The following is a 19,614-nucleotide window of genomic DNA, read 5'->3' as shown; positions in this document are numbered from 1 at the left end:
GCTTTCCTATATTTGTGAAATATTTATTAATATTGTTAACTGCAATGTCTGGTCTATTTTCGGTTTTTAGAAGTTCCAGCGGTGGAATTTTAGCAGTGTTAATGTTAGTTATTTTTTTAATAGTAGTCCATAATTTTTTAGAATCATTTTTATACATCATAAGTTGTTCTCTTTCATATTGTTTTTTTATACGTTTTAATAGGTTATTACAAAAATTTCTGTATCTTTTATATGTAACCATTAGTGTATTGTTGTTTGGATTAAATTTTAACCTCTTATGCATCCTATCTCTTGTTCTAATACATCTAAGTATACCTGTAGTTATCCATGGTTTTAGTAGTCTGTTATTTCTAGATGCTAATGTTTTTACTGAAAATGACCTATAGACATGAGCAGTACCATGGACATAATAGAGTATACTGTTTCGCCCATGATACCCCCCATGCGTTGCCATTCCTGAGGACTCAGATGTTATTCCTCTGTACCCTGTAAATTCACGCATATCCCACTCTTCAAACCGAAACACAGCCATGCAAACACAACTGCTTCACGGTTGAAACACGAATGGGACAGAGGTATCCAAGTAATAGTGCCGGCGGGATTATAATTCTATTATCACCCTTTAAAAAAATACATGTTTAGGGGTACTGATATTCGTCTTCAACCGACTTAAAAAAAAGAAGTTTCTTAATTCCGTTGTGATTTTTTTTATGTTTATTACATCCTAACGTTAGTTGTAAACCTATTTGAAAAATTAAATTTTAACTAAAATGATATACTTACAGACTGGTCCCTTAGAAATTTTATCAAAGTCGACTCAGCAGTTTACCTTTTAAATTAAAATCAACTGGTTGTGTCATTTGAAGTCGGTATTTTTGTGAAACACAATCTTTAATGTAAGTGGTGTATTATTTGTACGGTCATTTAGATTCTGATAAGAAATAATAGATCCGGTAGGTGGCGGTTGAGGACAAAACAAGTTTTCCGAGTCAACTTGTTCTATTATAAAAATGTGTACCCACCTGTTCACATTTCAGCCATAATATGACAGTCGCGCCAGGTCTCCGGAGCTGCCCTTCGCTTAGTTTCTGCTCCGCTAGGATCTCGCTGTGTAAACGTCCCGTCTTCAACCATACCTCGATTGATCTGTCAATAATAACATCCCATGAATATCATATCGTCATAGTCGTAGAATACTGACGGATCTATATATGTAATCTTTGTCAGATCCGTCAGTATTCTACGACTATGACGCTATTACACTCATATCGCACCCTTCAAACTGTTTCATGTCTATAAACAACAATAACAACTTTCTTTCTTTCTTAACCAGAGGGAGACTTTGTACAAAAGTCGTTTGCTTGGGTGCCTCTGTCCCATTCGTGTTTCCACCGTGAAGCAGTCGTGTTTGCATGGCTGTGTTTCGGTTTGAAGGGTGGGATATGGCGTGAATTTACTGGGTACAGAGGAATAACATCTGAGTCCTCAGGAATGGCAACGCATGGGGGGTATCATGGGCGAAACAGTATACTCTATTATGTCCATGGTACTGCTCATGTCTATAGGCGATTGTTACCACTTTCCATCAGGTGGGCCGTCAGCTTGTTTGCCATTCTAAGTTGTATAAAAAAAAATGTAATCTTTGTCAGATCCGTCAGTATTCTACGACTATGACGCTATTACACTCATATCGCACCCTTCAAACTGTTTCATGTCTATAAACAATAATAACAACTTTCTTTCTTTCTTAACCAGAGGGAGACTTTGTACAAAAGTCGTTTGCTTGGGCACCTCTGTCTCATTCGTGTTTCTACCGTGAAGAAGTTGTGTTTGCATGGCTGTGTTTTGGTTTGTAGGATGGGATATGGCAGTGAATTTACAGGGTACAGAGGAATAATAAAGGTAAGATAGAAGGAAGGAGGGGAAGAGGGAGACCGAGACATAGTTACATCAGACAGATCCAAGGAGTTGGTATTGTGTCGTATCAAGAGGTGAAGAGACTCGTTGAAAATCGTAGTGAGTGGCAAGAGCTTCACCGACAAGAGCGCAACTCTTAAATACGATAGATAGATAGAGGAATAACACCTGAGTCCTCAGGAATGCCAACGCATAGGGCGTATCATGGGCGAAACAGTATACTCTGTTATGTCCGTGGTGCTGCTCATGTGTATAGACGACGGTTACCACTTTCCATCAGGTGGGCCGTCAGCTTGTTTGCCATTTTAAGTTGCATAAAAAAAATATTAGGTGGGGTGGTGTGGCAACAAAATGCCCTTATGTGGGTGACCTATATCCAGTAGAGGACAGTTAATGACAGTGACAGATATATTAATAATAAATAATAATAAAACAGGTAGGCCGTCAGATTGTCAGTTCAAATTGTATAAAAAACACGAAGTAATTAAGAGTAACACAAATATTTTAAATTTTTTATTTTAATAATATAAAAATTAAACAAGGTTGTCTAATTACAGATATAGGCAAAGAAACTCTTATGTAATTATTTTTTTAGTGGCAACCCTGCCGCTCGCAGCTGGCTACAACGCTATTCCACTACAAAACATTATGGTCTTTCCACTGTTATAATGGACACTTAAAAACTCATAAAAGTGTAGAGTAAGCGTAAGCCGCCTGGCAGAACCCAGATCTATAAGATTTCACCACGAGATAGTAAACTCCTGTTAAATAGGGTTGACACATATTTAGAACTACATGGACATCCCGATTTTTATATCTATGTCGTATTTTTAAATTGGTATTTCTTCTGTATCTATACAGTAAAAGAAGGTAGGATACTACTTGCATCTAATAGTTAGTTGAACGTAATAGACGTCCTACAAATTGTGTAAAGTGTAATTTGGTTCATTTTTCATACCATTTAAAAAAAGGAATGCGTATTATTTTTGTAATTGTTTTTTATGTTTGCTCCTTCATAACTCCGTCAGTTATAAATCTGTTTAAAAAAATCTATTTTATCTGAAAGAATATATTTTCAGACAGGTCCACAGATTTTTATAAAAAACGATTCAGCAGTTCAGTTTTTAAATCAAAGTAATTGATTTTGCTACAATTAAAGTAGTTTTTTTATGAATCGCCATCTTAAATATATTAATACGTGACGTAAAAACTTTGTATCCTTTTTTAATACAACTGCGCCGACAGAGGAGTATGAAATTTGACATACTTACAGTTTATAAAGAGAAGGAGTGCAGATGGTTATAATTTTTTTCAAATTATGCATAAAAATACAATAAATCAATAAAATAAAAAACATTACACACACTACCATGTATTTGACACACACACACACACACACACACACGTATATATAGTCTTTTGTTTATTGTTAAAGTCTACGGTCAAATTGAGAATAAATTAATATTGTTTGTATTTAATATTATTTTTTTATACTATTCGATATTATTTGACTTTTCCGAGCCTTTATATTCTTGAAACAATATTGTTTGTGAAAAAGAATAAAATTTTATTCGATAAGTTAAAAAGTATCCGTAATACTGATAAAATTCGCGTTCAGGCTCACGTCACAGCATTATTTGATAAATGTTTTTTTTGGTATGGTTTTCTAATATATAAAATAAATTCCCGGAGGCATTTAAGGAAATAGACAATTCAAAAATATTTAAGAAAAAAGCATTTATAAATTGGTTTATTATGAATATTATTGACATTGTTTTTATTGTTATAAATTATTATTAAACAACTTACCTACATTAATTTTATATTGTACATGCCGATATGGTAGAATGTGGAATAATGGGCATGTAAAAAATATTTTCATCTTATGTATGTATCTATATATACGTGCAATAAATGATTTGAATTTGAATTTATTGTCTTACTGAATGTCAAACATAATCACAATAAATTATTTTATTACAATATATGTTAAGGTCGAATTTCGATCACTGGGCGACCACTAGTTAATGTAAATGGACACCAGGACTACCATCTAGTGTGTGATATCCTTAAAAACCTGTCTAGATGTGGAAATATATATATATGAATAACTTTTGAGTGGGTCTTATATATATATATATATATATATATATATATATATATAGTGTGTGTGTGTGTGTGTGTGTGTGTGTGTGTGTGTGTGTGTGTGTGTGTGTGTGTGTGTGTGTGTGTGTGTGTGTGTGTGTGTGTGTGTGTGTGTGTGTGTGTGTGTGTGTGTGTGTGTGTGTGTATATATATATATATATATATATATATATATATATATATATATATATATATATATATATATATATATATATATATATATATATATATATATATATATATATATATATATATATATATATATATATATATATATATATATATATATAGGTTGTGGAATGAGCTCCCTGCTGAGGTTTTCCCAAGAGACTACAGCATGGGGTTCTTAAAAAGGGAGGTAGAGGTTTTTTCAGGGTCGGCAACGCACACGTAATATTTCTGGTATTGCAGGTGATCATAGATTGCGGTAACCACTTACCATCAGGTGGGCCGTATGCTTGTTTGCCACCTCAGTGGTATAATATATATGTATATTCCGGACCTTAATGCTGCCGTGTAGTGCCGGCATAGAACAGGCCACCCCTTTAGAGACTGGACGCGACTGGATCGCGTATAGCGAAAACAGAGATGTTTTCTCCCACGAACGCTCAAGTTACGGAATAACCTCTCTGTCAAGGTTTTTCCAGAGACTACAGCATGGGGTTCTCAAAAAAAGGGATAAAGAGGATTCTAACATTATTTGTTGTACTGCTAGTACCTATACTATTAAATTATCTATGTTTTTTTTTAATGAATGATAATGGGACGGTAACCTCGCATTTGCTAACGGTATACGCTAGCGGGGCACCAGTGAAGGATGATAGATGAGGATAAGAGCAGGGCAGTGGACTCATCGTGATGAATACATAGAGACACGATGGTTTCCAGGAGGAACCGCGTCGACCTGATAAAGTACATTTCTAGCAATGAAGCGGCTAGTCCCATTACTAACAAACCCTTCTCTCCCCAATTATCAGTAGTTCTACATACCAGAAGCATAGACAAAATGTATTTTTTTTTACGCCAGAAGCACTGAAGCTACAAGCGATTGATACGAATGGGCCGCAACAAAATAAAAGCACATCACCTTGCTCTGTATAACTGAGTCATCATTGTAAAGTTCCTTATACAATATACGTAAATCTTAAATTAAATTTACTTATATATTTTTTTTTATACAACTTAGAATGGCAAACAAGCTGACGGCCCACCTGATGGAAAGTGGTAACCGTCGCCTATAGACATGAGCAGTAGCATGGACATAGAGTATACTGTTTCCCCTATGATACCTCCCATGCGTTGCCATTCCTGAGGACTCAGGTGTTATTCCTCTGTACCCAGTAAATTCACGCCATATCCCACCCTTCAAACGGAAACACAGTCATGCAAACACAACTGCTTCACGGTTGAAACACGAATGAGACAGAGGTACCCGAGCAATCGACTTTTGTACAAAGTCTTCCTATTTATACACGTATTTAATTATTTTGTTAAATAATTATTTTTGAATTCGTCATGATTGGCCAACCGACCTATTTCATCCTATCATTCCTCACTGGTGCCTCTCCATTGTATACCGATAGCGCAGACAGGGCCACTGTTTTATTTTTAACCACAAAAAAAGACATGCTGCTCCATCTATGGATACGTCTACGTATAACTTTTGCCTAACTTTTTGGAGCCTATAATGTGTCAAATACTTTGTATCTCTCTCTCATATTAAAGTAAATGTTACTAAGATATTTCTCTTTTATATTACCTCAATATACCATTATTTTAATATACATATAGATTATATTTTTAATTTAAGATTTGCTTAATAGCTAAGTATAGGCTAGTATAGTATTATATTGTGCAGGAGGCAGGCCAATGTCAGTGGCGCGAGTTTTGGGAAAAACTTTACTTAGGTAATAAATATTTAATATTGTAATTTATTTCCGAATAACATCCCAAAATAACTTCCAACGTCAGTTTATATCTAGAATTATGAAATGAGGTACAGAGTAAGATTAAGTAACAGAAGTAATGGAAAGAAAATATATTTATTTAAATTTGGAACGAACTTACAAAACTGAAGTATATATAATATAAGTAGGACCCCAATTATAATTTGGGGTACCCATTTATATATTTAATTAATGCGAAAATTAATAAAAATGTTTGGATGTTTGTTATTCAATCACGCTAAAAATCTGAACGGATTTTAATACAAATTGATACACGGATAGGTTATATCTTAAATTCCAACACAGCATACTTTATATAATAATTCATGCGGGATACCCGCGGCTCTACGGGAAACAAATAGTGTATTAAAATAGATATCTTCATAAAATATTTAGTAGGCAAGTGTAAATGGTTCTCAAGAACACGCGTGATTGATCTCTTTAGCACCCAATGCTTAAGTTATTGACTTTCAGAACGGATCTTTGTAAAGTTAAGTAAAGTTAAGCTGTACATAACCGCAATTTGGAAAGATCCATTAGATCACTTCTTTATTGTTTAAATATATTATTTTATAGAATAAAAAAGTGCGTTGTGTAAACTTCCGGCTCTGTTTATTAAGGAGACAGTTATTAAAATAGTCGTTTATGTTAAAATATTTATATTTTAATATTTTATTTCAAAAATAGATTACTGAACCGATTTTGATAAAATTTATATGAAACCAATCTATAAGTATATACTTTAAGATAAATTTAAGATAAAAAATTCCGAAACAGTTTACTTCTGACGTAGTTACGAGGTAAGAAACAAAAAAAATATATTCGAATTAAGAATCTACATTTTTTTAAGTCGGTAGATAATATATTATTAAATTTGCTAAACAAAATAGAAGACAAAAAGATTAACGATGTATTTACCATACAATAAATAAAATAAATCTGAATTCGGTGGGAAGGAATTTCTTGCTGTGACTTCCACGAGACAGGTTTTGTCTAATGTGGGGTCATACCTATATTGTACTGTAGCTTAATTTTGTTAAAGGAAATAAATTAATTCTCAATTATAAGTAACGGGGAATAGCGCTTCATACTCACGATTATAATTGCTAATGGGGTAGTCAGACGCATTTCTTGATTGTTACGACTGGAGTGAACATAACACTATACTATTTTATGTTACAAAAAGCCATTTATTGATAGCAAACTTTTTATATCCTTTCAATATATATTTTAATTAAGCTCTTTTGGGTCCATTTTGAGATATAAATTATGGCATTTATAAATGACCGTGTGTTCCCGGTATAGAATAGGCCATCCCATCCTTTCCCGTGGATGTCATAGCAGGCGAATAAGGGTGGGCGAAGGATGGACAGTAGCGTCCCACTTAAAACATCTCTACAGCTTAAGTGCGGTTGCCAATTCGCCTGCTAAGTATGGCTACTAGCTAACTATTAGCACAACTCCCCAAGCGGGAGACTTATGTTTAGCAGTGGACGGTTAAAGGCTGATATGTTGATGAGGGCATCTATGAAACATGACTTTAAAATATTCCTAGTTGTTACAGACGCATCACCGAAAATAATAATAATATTTTAGCTTATTTGTAAAATAATGAATACTTTGCATCCAATTGTAACAGTTGCATGTGATTGCAATCAATTGCAATGCATGTTCGGTAAGTAACTGATCATATAAACCGAAATGGCTTTCGTTTCAGTGAATCGCTGCAATGCTCCAACTCATAAATATTCACGGTAGGCTGAATAGAAGTCCCGAGAGAGAACGAGACGGAAATACACCATGCGCATAAGTAAGGGCGTGACAAATGATTAATCTGTGAATGAACAGTACCACAGAAGTTGCGAACATCATAAACTAATAGAGGAAACGAGTACGTAACGCCGCGATCATTACAAACTACTCGGCCGACTTTAACGTAAATCAATAACCATCGACAAAGAAAGAGGTTGCAACAAAAACTGAGTGCTTAATAGATGAGTGTCCAGCGCCCGGGCGTGATTAAAAAAAAAACAAGCAACAGGTGTTGGGGCGTCGACCTCAGTTACATCATGGCGGGAAAAAATGGCGGTATAAAATGTTATGTTAAGATTCGGTCGATGAGTTTGCTACAGACACTTACAGACCGTTTTTTGAGTTCCCATTGAGTAGGTAGGTACAGACTGAACCAGAATGTTAGCGGGGATACCACAAACAAAATACTATTTCTAGCAATACTTACAACATTGTTGGTTTTAAAACACAAATCAATATTACGCATTGCAGGTTTTGACACATGTTGAGTAAAGTTTTTTTTTTTCACTAAGCATTTCATATATATAGTCTTTGAGGCAAAGACTGATGCATGTAGTGATTGTGAAGATGTAATGGCTGTATAGGCTCAGTCCTTTTGCCTTCCCTATGCATAAGGGAAAACGGAACCAAAAAAAAGTCTGCCTCATAATGTTGTTTTTTATACCTAAGTAAGTACTTTCGCAGAGTGACCTCTCCACTGAACATGGTAGCTTGAATTTCGACCATGTTAAGCCATTATTTTGGTATACAATTATCGTATTAAGTGATACACAGGATGTACTTAGAGGCAGAATGCAAAGAAATAATCGCAAGTAGTCAGTCATCGTCCGAATTAAGTCGCTAACAAAACAATTATTTATCAAGCGTTTTAATGAATTGTTTCCTGTTTTAATCAATGAATGAGCCATATGCACGCTTGTGTTTGATATCTTAAGAACATGTTGAGGGCAAAAGAGAATACTAATTAGTGTGGGAACTGTTATTTGTGAATCACTTCTACTATTGTACTACTCACTATATATAAATACGTTCTTTTTATTCAGAATCCATAGAAATGTAATATGTTTTAAACACTTTGTCTGATGACGCTGTTTCCTTTGTATCTCCGTAGTGTTTCGTACATATATATATATATATATATATATATATATATATATATATATATATATATATATATATATATATATATATTGTTCGCGACATTATTGTATATATAGTGATATTTATAGCAATGTTATAGTTAGTTGTTAAGTTTCTAGTTTGATCGTTTTTTGTATTCTGTTGTTTTATATAGATTTACATAGATTTAAGATAGTGTAAGTTAAATAAAGTATTCCTTTGTGTGTTGTCCTTATTACCTACGAATAGAAATAGAAATTGTAACAATAAATAGAATTAAGAGATTATAAATTGTAATAAATAAATAGACTCTATAGAGTACCGATCTGAAGAGACACGCGTCTCGCTCATTTCTCGCCCCGTCCCGCTCGCGCAGATTCGCTAACGCGAGTTGGAAACGTTATCGTGCGAGCGGGCGGGTATAAAGATAGGCCGCCTCCCGTCGAGCGGCATTCGCTTCCGGGCAGCGACACACTACACTCGAGAAGAAATAGGACAAGAAGAAAAATACTCTCTTCAGACGGTACCGGAGGCTTCAGAATACTAATCCCTGTGTTTCACTCCAGCCTGAACCAACGCCCCTACAGTCCACGCTCACTGTACGGCAGTCCACACAGTACATCGTGGTCCTTCGAGAAGCCGGATTGCTGGAGGAACACCGTTGGTACATCGAGAAGCCGGATCGCTGGAGGAAGACCATTCTGAAGCCGGATCGCTGAAATGCCGACTACGAGAAACATGAAGTCGTCGCAACAAAAAATCGCCGTCACCGAAGCCACAACGTCCGCCGCCACCACGTCGACTACGACCGCCGGAACGCTGTCCGTCGCTGCCACGCCATCCGTTGCTGCCACCACGTCGTCTGCGGCTGTCAGAATGTCTTCTGTCGCTGCCACGTCGTCTACCGCCGCCACCACATCGACTACGAACACGTCCGGCGATACGACGACCACAGGAGCCACGGAGACTACCGAAGCCACAGGAACGACAGAGGAGACAGCAAGGAAGAAGGAACCGAAGCACGGCACGGCACGCACGGTTCGCACCACGGCCTCGCAGAAGAAGAAGGCTCTGGCCAAGGCACGGGAGGAGCTACTTCGAAAGGAGGTGGAATTGGCCGCCGCACGTGTCGCCGCCCTGGAAGCCGAATCAGAGGACGACGAGGAAATAGAAGACGACGACGCTACCGTCAGAAGAGAACGAACGTCGGATTGGGTTCGTCGAAGCACGCTGGCACTCACGATGGAGCCGCATGTACCAGAGATAGAAGAAGTCACCGGCAAGCGTCAGGGGTTCGTCCCATCGAGACCCGTTGAAGAGGATTCGAGAGCGCCGCCGCCACAGCCGAGCAGCGACGCACTTCACCGGGACCACGCACGCCACGTTGACCCACATGCCGCCATGCCTACGATAGCAGCAGCAATGCAGTCGATGAAGAAAGAAGAACCGGTGCTGAAGGTGGGCATCGATTGTAATGAGTTTGCGATCGCCATGCAGATGGCCGCTCGCAACATACTGCCCTCCACAGCGTCAAGAGTCACCGAGTTGCCAGTCTTCAATGGATCGTCGAGCGAGTGGTTACCATGGAAGATGGCCTATGAAGAGAGCGCAAGTCAACTCACAGAACAAGAGAACCTAGCAAGACTGCGCAGAAGTTTGAAGGGGGCCGCAAAGGACGCGGCACGCTCCCTATTCGTCGGGTCTACGACCGCAGAAGAAGTAATGAAGATGTTAGCCGCGAGGTTCGGCCGCCCTGGAGCACTCGTCACAGCCGAACTGAACAAACTCCGCGCGCTACCACGACTCTCGGACAACGCAAGAGACGTCTGCCTCTTCGCAAGCAAGGTGCAGAACGTCGTCGCCACGATACGAGCGCTGAACAAGAGTCACTACCTCTACAACGAAGAAATAGTGAGAAACGTCACAGAGAAGATGCCGTCGGTACTACGCTTCAAGTACTACGATTTCGCCAACGACCAACCGGAGGGACAACCGGACCTCATAACACTCTCTCAGTTCCTGCAAAGGACCGCCACACGATGTGGAAACTTCGCCCCCGCCGAGGAGATACCGTCCGAAGACCGGCGGGAGTCCGCTCCAAGGAAGACGGCGAAGACATACACGACGCAGGAGAAACCCGCTACACCACCGTGCCCGATGTGTCGACGAGAGGGACACGCTCCATCGGACTGCAAGACGATGAAGGAAGCAGACACATCGGCGAGATGGGAACTAGCGAAGACTCATAGGCTGTGTTTCCGTTGCCTCAAAGTGAGAAGATTTCGCCACGCCTGCAAGAGCAAGAGATGTGGAGTAGATGAGTGCACGCAGACTCATCACCCTCTGCTGCACGCCACGCGTCAACAGCCGGAGAATGAAGTAACAACACACGTCGTCGAGGACAAGTCCGCCGCAGTCACCGCATCGGCAAGGGAAAACGACAAGATCGCGTTCCTGAAGATCCTGCCGATACGAGTCACCGGTCCCACGGGAACGTGCGACACCTACGCGCTACTGGACGACGGGTCGACTTGCACCATCATCGAGACGACGGTGGCAGAGCGAATCGGTGCTACGGGTCCCCCCGCACCATTCTACATGGAAGGTGTGGCCGGGGCGCGGATCAACGCAGCTCAATCGACGCGTGTTCACTTCAAGATCCGCGGGCGGAATTCACAAGAATACACAGTGGGGGCACGGACGATGGACAGACTGCAGTTATCACCGCAGTCGGTACCGCGCAGCGTCATCAAGGGCTGTCCACATCTGCGGGACATAGAGAGGGAATTGGTCTATGAAGAGGGCAAACCGACGGTGCTGCTGGGGCAAGACAACTGGCACCTACTGCTGGCCCACGAAGTCAGAAGAGGATCCGACACGCAGCCGGTCGCATCACTCACCGACCTGGGATGGGTACTGCACGGTACGAGTCGCGGCAGGACAAGACAGCAGGTGCACAGAATCAGCCACATAGTGACGACACACGAAGAGGAACAATCAATGGAAGAAATGATGAAGCAACATTTCGCGCTCGAATCGCTGGGAATCGCACCGAAGAGGTCTTACAATGAAGAGGAACGTCGCGCCCTGCGCATTTTAGAAGAGAAAACTCGTCCGTTACCGGCGGGAGGATACGAGACGGGGTTACTATGGAAAAAGGACGACCCTGTGCCGCCGGACAACTACGAATCGGCAATGCGACGTCTCCAACTGGTCGAAAGGAAACTCGACAAGAATGAAGAAATTAAGAAGAGGTATGAACAGCAAATAGACACGCTACTCAAGAACGGGTATGCTGAAGTCGCCCCGCCACGGAGTTCCCAACGGGTGTGGTACCTGCCACACTTCGCCGTCATCAACCCGCAGAAACCGGGGAAACTGCGGATCGTGCACGACGCAGCAGCCAAGACGAAGGGCATCAGTTTGAACGACATGCTGCTGCCGGGCCCCGACTTACTTCAATCGCTACCGGGGGTCCTCATGCGGTTCCGGTAACGACGGGTGGCAGTCACGGCGGACATAAAGGACATGTTCATGCGGGTCACCATACGGGAAGAAGACAGGGACATGCAACGGTTCCTGTGGCGAGGAGATCGACGAGAGGATCCACCTGTGGAATATAGGATGAAGAGTGTCATATTCGGCGCAACATCGTCACCGTGTACAGCGATCTACGTCAAGAACAAGAACGCAGAACAGTACAAGGAAGAGTTCCCGGAGGCAGCAACGGCGGTGGTCATGAACCACTACGTCGACGACTACCTCGCCAGCTTCGACACGGAAGAGCAAGCCGTACGCGTCTCAAGACAGGTCGCACAGATCCACGGTCGAGCCAACTACTATCTCCAACGGTGGGCGTCGAACTCGCATCAAGTGCGCGCCGCGTTCTCCGACACCGGCGGGGACAGCGTGGTACAACTCGACGCGGAGAAGATACTGGGGATGGTATGGCGACCTTCTGAAGACACCTTAGGCTTCAACTTCAACGGACACAAGCTTCCGCCACAGATAGCTAGCGGGGAACAGACGCCGACGAAGAGGGAAGCGCTACGAGCGATCATGTCGCTGTTCGATCCACTGGGCCTCGCCACTCCCATCACCATACAGGCAAAGAAGATATTGCAGGAGACGTGGCGTACCGGTATCGACTGGGACACCGAGCTGCAACCACGGGAAGCGGACGCCTGGCGGAGCTGGATGGACCACGTGCGACGGCTGTCCGCGCTGGAGGTGCCGCGGTGCCACCCGGAGGTAGCCACGGCCGATACAGCGGAGCTGCATACATTCGTCGACGCCAGCTCGGACGCGTACGCCTGTGCGGTGTACTGGCGGGCCGTAAGCGCGACCGGCGAGGTCCACGTGTCGCTGATCGCGGCAAAGGGACGAGTGGCCCCACTCAGCAAGGTGACCACGATACCGCGACTGGAGCTGCAAGCGGCCGTCCTCGGGTGTCGCCTATCGCGCACGGCAGTCGAAGAGCACGACCTGAAGCCCGCTCGCCGAGTATACTGGTCGGACTCACGCACCGTGCTCGCGTGGCTACGCACCGGTCCTCGCGCATACAAGCCGTTCGTCGCACACAGAGTCGCCGAGATCGTCGAAGAAACGAAGACGAACGAGTGGAGATGGATACCGACGCGGCACAACGTAGCAGACGACGCCACACGCGACCCACCGACGGATTTCGGCTCGCAGCATAGATGGTTCCGTGGGCCGGACTTCCTGTACCTCCCCGAAGAGCAGTGGCCGCGTGAAGATAGTACGAGCGACGATAGTCAAGCGGAAACGGGAGAAGAACGCGTACACAAGCTACAGAACGCGACGCAGTTGTCTATAGCATTACCCGATCCGTCACGTTTTTCTAATTGGTTAAAACTTGTTCGCAGTTCAGCACGGGTGTTGCAGTTCATCGGCCTCCTGCGACCGACCAGTCAACGCTGCACCGCCATCCGAAAGAGAAACAAGAAGAAAGAGAGCGCCGACCCCACTTGGACCCGCACGAAGAAAGTCGATAGAGAGAAGACGAAGATGAAAATCAAGAACAGCAATAGTCCATCTGTGTGTTTCATCCCCATAGACACACACTACCTAGATCGCGCGCGACGGCTATGGATTCGCGCGATACAGCAAGAGGCGTTCGGCGACGAAATCGCAGTATTGAAACAAGGAAAACAGCTGCCGTCATCCAGTCGACTCATACAGCTGTCAGTCGTCATAGACAACGACGACATTCTGCGACTTCGATCGAGAATAGCAGCCGCCGCCGATTTGTCAGCCGAGCAACGAGAGCCCCCCATCGTCGACGGAAACCACGCCTGGGTGCGCCTATACATCGCATGGGTGCATCGAAAACTTCACCACGGCGGCTTCGAGATCACCACGAACGAGGTGCGACAACACTTGTGGGTGTTGCGCCTACGACACGCCGTCCGCAGTGAACTGAAGAGGTGTCAGCTGTGCCGCCTACGAAGAGCAAGACCGGCGCAGCCATCAACGGGCAACCATCCACAGAGCAGGCTGGCGCATCATCAGCGACCGTTCACGTTCACCGGCCTAGACTACTTCGGGCCTATGACCGTGACAGTGGGCCGCACTCACCAGAAGCGGTACGGAGTGCTCTTCACCTGCCTAACGACGCGCGCAGTCCACCTAGAAATCGCCGGCAGCCTCAGCACGGACTCCGCCATAATGGCCCTGCGGCGCTTCATAAGCCGCAGAGGGTGTCCCACGGAATTATGGTCCGACCAAGGCACCAACCTCAAAGGTGCTGACGTCGAGCTGAAGAAGGCAGCCGAGGAAGCCATCCAAGAAGAGTCATCAGTCCATTTCATCCGGTGGCGCTACATTCCCCCGAGCGCACCCTTCATGGGAGGTGCGTGGGAACGGTTGGTGCGTAGCGTGAAGACCGCACTAGCCGCTACGTTGAACGAGCGGGCCCCCAAGGAAGAGGTCCTCCACACTCTGCTGGTCGAGGTCGAGCACACCCTCAATAGTCGACCGCTAACCCACGTGTCAACATCGGCAGACGACGACAGCGCCCTAACCCCCAATCACTTCATATTGAGCGGTCCATCGCGCGTCCCACTGCCAGGCAGCTTCACAGAGAGCGACGCGGCGGGACACAAGGAGTGGCGTGCCAGCCAGAGGCTAGCCGACTGCTTCTGGAACCGGTGGGTGAAGGAGTACCTACCCGAGTTGCAACACCGGCGGGAGCCCCGAGCTACACACGGGGCGATCAAAATGGACGACCTGGTCCTAATAGCTGATGGGACCTTGCCTCGCAACACGTGGCCGCGAGGCGTGGTGGTGGCGACCTACCCTGGACCAGACGGCGAGGTTCGAGCGGTCGACGTGCGGACGAACAAGGGCATCCTACGGCGACCCACTAAGAAGCTGATCATACTGCCCACATCGACATCGAGCGACGCGAACACGAGTTAACTCCAGCTACGAGAGCTGCGGCGGGAGATTATGTTCGCGACATTATTGTATATATAGTGATATTTATAGCAATGTTATAGTTAGTTGTTAAGTTTCTAGTTTGATCGTTTTTTGTATTCTGTTGTTTTATATAGATTTACATAGATTTAAGATAGTGTAAGTTAAATAAAGTATTCCTTTGTGTGTTGTCCTTATTACCTACGAATAGAAATAGAAATTGTAACAATAAATAGAATTAAGAGATTATAAATTGTAATAAATAAATAGACTCTATAGAGTACCGATCTGAAGAGACACGCGTCTCGCTCATTTCTCGCCCCGTCCCGCTCGCGCAGATTCGCTAACGCGAGTTGGAAACGTTATCGTGCGAGCGGGCGGGTATAAAGATAGGCCGCCTCCCGTCGAGCGGCATTCGCTTCCGGGCAGCGACACACTACACTCGAGAAGAAATAGGACAAGAAGAAAAATACTCTCTTCAGACGGTACCGGAGGCTTCAGAATACTAATCCCTGTGTTTCACTCCAGCCTGAACCAACGCCCCTACAGTCCACGCTCACTGTACGGCAGTCCACACAGTACATATATTTTTTTTTTTACTTTAATAATTTTATGTATATATTACTTATTTTGTATATAGGTAAACATTATTAGCTTATTGTTATTTTCTTTATCTATCCCTTTAATGAAGTACCGCGTTTGTAATCGCGTTTAAATAAATAAATAAAACGTTAGTGTGTGTGACATTAGTATGTATGATGTATTATACCAATAATAGTTATAGTAGTAACAGTGGTGGTCAGTCTTCGAGTGTTGGCAGACACACACACATACACACATGGTAGCGGAATTAAACAAAATAAACAAAATAATTCTAATCAAATAACCAGTTTTAATAATATTTTTTTTATAATCCTTCCGCTAATATTATATGCGATGTTAAACGATTATATAACATATGTGACTACCATTCCACCGTTGCTAAATACTAGTACATCAAATCAAGTTAGGTTTGAATTAATTAAACAAACATTGCTTCTGTCTAGCATCGAACCGAGCGCAAGGTCTGATTAACCATTGACATCCATAAATGAAGAAATTGTATGAATGAATGAATGAGTATACTTTATTTGCATTATACAATATAGGAAATAAGCAAGGCAATTTACAAACACAACGATACAATTGTATAAGTACAGTAAGGCGGTCTTTGTAGCCAGTTTTTGAAATTCTTTCCTCCGTTTCGAAACTAGTGTTACCACCTTGAAAGACACTCAATTATTAAACTTCAATACAAATAGGGTAATAACTTAGATTACATAGACAAAGCAACGAGTCTCAAAAACGGGTTAACTTTTTGTCAGCTAATTGTCAAATTAGCTGACTCTTTTTTTTTATTAATGTCCTTTTTACTTACTAACACAATGTATCTATATTTAATTATTTAATAAATAAAATGAGTTTTTGCACATTAAAAAGATGCAGAATTTATAAGACAAAATAAGTATAGATGTTATAATGGAATCACTCATGACTATTTATCACGCAAAATTGTATAAAAAAGTTGACCCGTTTTTCTCTAAGCATTTCTATGGAGACAATCTATATAAAGAAAGAAAAAAAAAAAGATTATTATGCTAATTAAAAAATTGTGCAATATTTTTAAGTATTTTTTTTTCTATTTGCGAAACAAGTTGGAAATTACATACTTATTGTCAAGTTTATAATTCTATAAATGGGTAAAAATCATCAAATCATCTGAGTGAGAACAGAGACCAGAGACAGAAAGATTAGCCATGAGATGATTTTGAACGGCTTCGTGATCCAAGGTTCGTCTTGGTCTGGAGTGGTAAGGTTTTTTAAAAAGGTAATGCTAATAAAGGCTCAATTTATGAAGACGAGTGTGTATTTAAGAAAAAGTAATAATAATTTGTTTCAATGGAACTTAATGGAAATATAAATAAATAAATATAAATAAAAAAAAAAGAGAGTAGCCGTACGAATAACATCAAAGTTAACTAGGTCCGTAATATTTTAATTATTTATATAGTTTAATTTTATCTATTCTATGTTTTAAACAAGGAATTGTGTAATTTACTAGCTCTGTAACACTTTGGATTATTAATTCCCTAAATACTCTCACTTTCAAAAAGAAAAGAAAAGAAGAAAGCTTGATACTATTAATATGGATCTGTATGCAAAATTGAGTTCTAACATGGAGGCCATTGTTGACTTATTTAATTCGCGGATGGAGCAAATCATCAACAGTATGATAGTATGATCATGTCCATAATCATTATCATCCACATGTTAGCTGTTAACTGTCCACTGCTGAACATAGGCCTCCCCTATAAGGGAGCCAGCAGCTGCTATGCTTAGTGGGCGGATTGGCAACCGCAGTTAGAATTTGGTGATGTTTTAAAAGAGACGCTGCTGCTCTTCCCTTAATCATTAAGTTCTCTTAGTCATCTCTTATGACACCCACGGGAAAGGAAGTAGTGGCCCATTCTATACCGGGACTACACGGCAAATAATAATATACACAAGGTATATAATAAAATAATAATAATAGTTAATTTCCAATAATGGGCAGAAATAGTCAAATCTTAATAGGTAATAACAGTTAATTTTCATAAAGTGTACGATAATGGGCGTTTAAATTAAAAAAAATCAGCATCCAACTCCACCAAAACGGGTCCTGATGGGAAACTTCGTAGAGTTCGTAAAAAAACCATCACGAATATGTGCTGGCGGCAATGATTGCTTAATTGGCGTTGAATGAACTCGTGATCACTGATCGGGGCTCCTTCGTGCCGTCAAAAATGATATGTAATCGGCAGACTCCGAATTGATGGTTCGAGACGTCGTCATAAGCTTTTTTTTTAATACACAGATGGAAATAGAATGGTAAGCCTGCAAGCCCACCTGCGATATTGGTATACGCTGATGAGGCACCAATGAGAGGTGAAGTCCATAACAATAATAATAATACCAGAGGGAGACTTTTATAGGCAGGTCCACCTTCATCATCATCTACTTAACATTTTTATTTTCAACCAATTTCAAGAAGAAGATTCTCAATTGGCTTGTATTTTTTTTTATGTTTGTTACCTTGTAACGCCGTTAGCTGTAAATCGATTTGAAAAATTCTTTTTTATATGAAGGGATATATGTACACACAGTTTAGTACCATAGAAGATGTATGAAAATCAGTCGAATAGTTTAGTTTTTAAATCATAATAACGGATTTTGTCACAACTGTAATAGTTTTTTTGTGGAACATAATCTTTAATTATATAAGAATGATATAAAAACATATCCGTGTGGTCCCGGCATAGAATGGATCACCCCTCCCTATCCTGTGGGTGTCGTAAGAGGCGACTAAAAGAACTTAATTGTAGAGGGATATGCAGCAGCGTCTTTCTTAAAACATCTAATACCTCTGGTATTGCAGGCGTTCATAGACTACGGTAAGCACTTACCATCAGTTGGGCCGTTTGCTTGTTTGCCACCTCAGTGATATAAAAAATCTGTAAGTCTTTTTTTTATACAACTTAGTATGGCAAACAAGCTGACGGCCCACTTGATGGAAAGTGGTAACCGTCGCCTATAGACATGAGCAGTACCATGGACATAACAGAGTATACTGTTTAGCCCATGATACCTCTCATGCGTTGCCATTCCTGAGGACTAAGGTGTTATTCCTCTGTACCCAGTAAATTCACGCCATATCCCACCCTTCAAATCGAAACACAGCCATGCAAACACAACTGCTTCACGGTTGAAACACGAATGGGACAGAGGTACCCAAGCAATCGACTTTTGTACAAAATCTCCCTCTGTAAAGTCTAACTGCAGTTGTCAACCCGCCTGCTAAGCGTTGCAACTACTAGCAAAACTCTCCTTATGAGGAAGGCTTATATTCAACAGTGGTTTTCCCAAGCGACTACAGCATGGGGTTCTTCAAAAGAGGGGTAAAGAGGTTTCTTCAGGGTCGGCAACGCACGCATAATACCTCTGGTATTGCAGGTGTTATAGGCTACGGTAACCACTTACCATCAGGTGGACCGTATGCTTGTTTGCCACCTCAGTGGTATAAAAAAAAAAGTGGACATTTAACGGCTGAAATGACGACGAATGATATAAAAACATCCATTAACATTTTCCATACGTAGAAAGCAGTGTTTTTATCAATTAGTGTAACACGACAATAATGTTTATACAGACTTAGAATGTG

At 41.8% G+C, this 19,614-nt stretch overlaps 2 protein-coding genes across 2 annotated transcripts in view; one reads left to right on the top strand and one right to left on the bottom strand.

The window, feature by feature from the left end:
* The window catches only part of LOC113519979 (tRNA dimethylallyltransferase), a 323,711-nt gene that overhangs the window by 35,882 nt on the left and 268,215 nt on the right, over positions 1–19,614 (bottom strand). The window contains exon 4 of the mRNA XM_026905239.3: positions 1,023–1,146. Within this exon, the coding sequence (XP_026761040.2) occupies positions 1,023–1,146 (124 nt within the window). The remainder of the gene's footprint in view (positions 1–1,022; positions 1,147–19,614) is intronic.
* Positions 9,019–12,434, top strand: LOC128200500 (uncharacterized). Its single transcript, XM_052894121.1, has 2 exons — positions 9,019–11,029; positions 11,189–12,434. Exons 1-2 carry the CDS (start codon positions 9,660–9,662, stop codon positions 12,432–12,434), a joined length of 2,616 nt encoding a protein of 871 aa, XP_052750081.1. The 5' UTR covers positions 9,019–9,659.

This window comes from Galleria mellonella, unplaced genomic scaffold (assembly GCF_026898425.1).
Source record: "Galleria mellonella isolate WM207_F2 unplaced genomic scaffold, CSIRO_AGI_GalMel_v1 utg19, whole genome shotgun sequence".
In the NCBI taxonomy this organism is placed as follows: Eukaryota; Metazoa; Arthropoda; class Insecta; order Lepidoptera; family Pyralidae; genus Galleria; species Galleria mellonella.
Note: the sequence above shows the minus strand (reverse complement) of the source record. Positions and strands in the feature narration are given on the sequence as shown.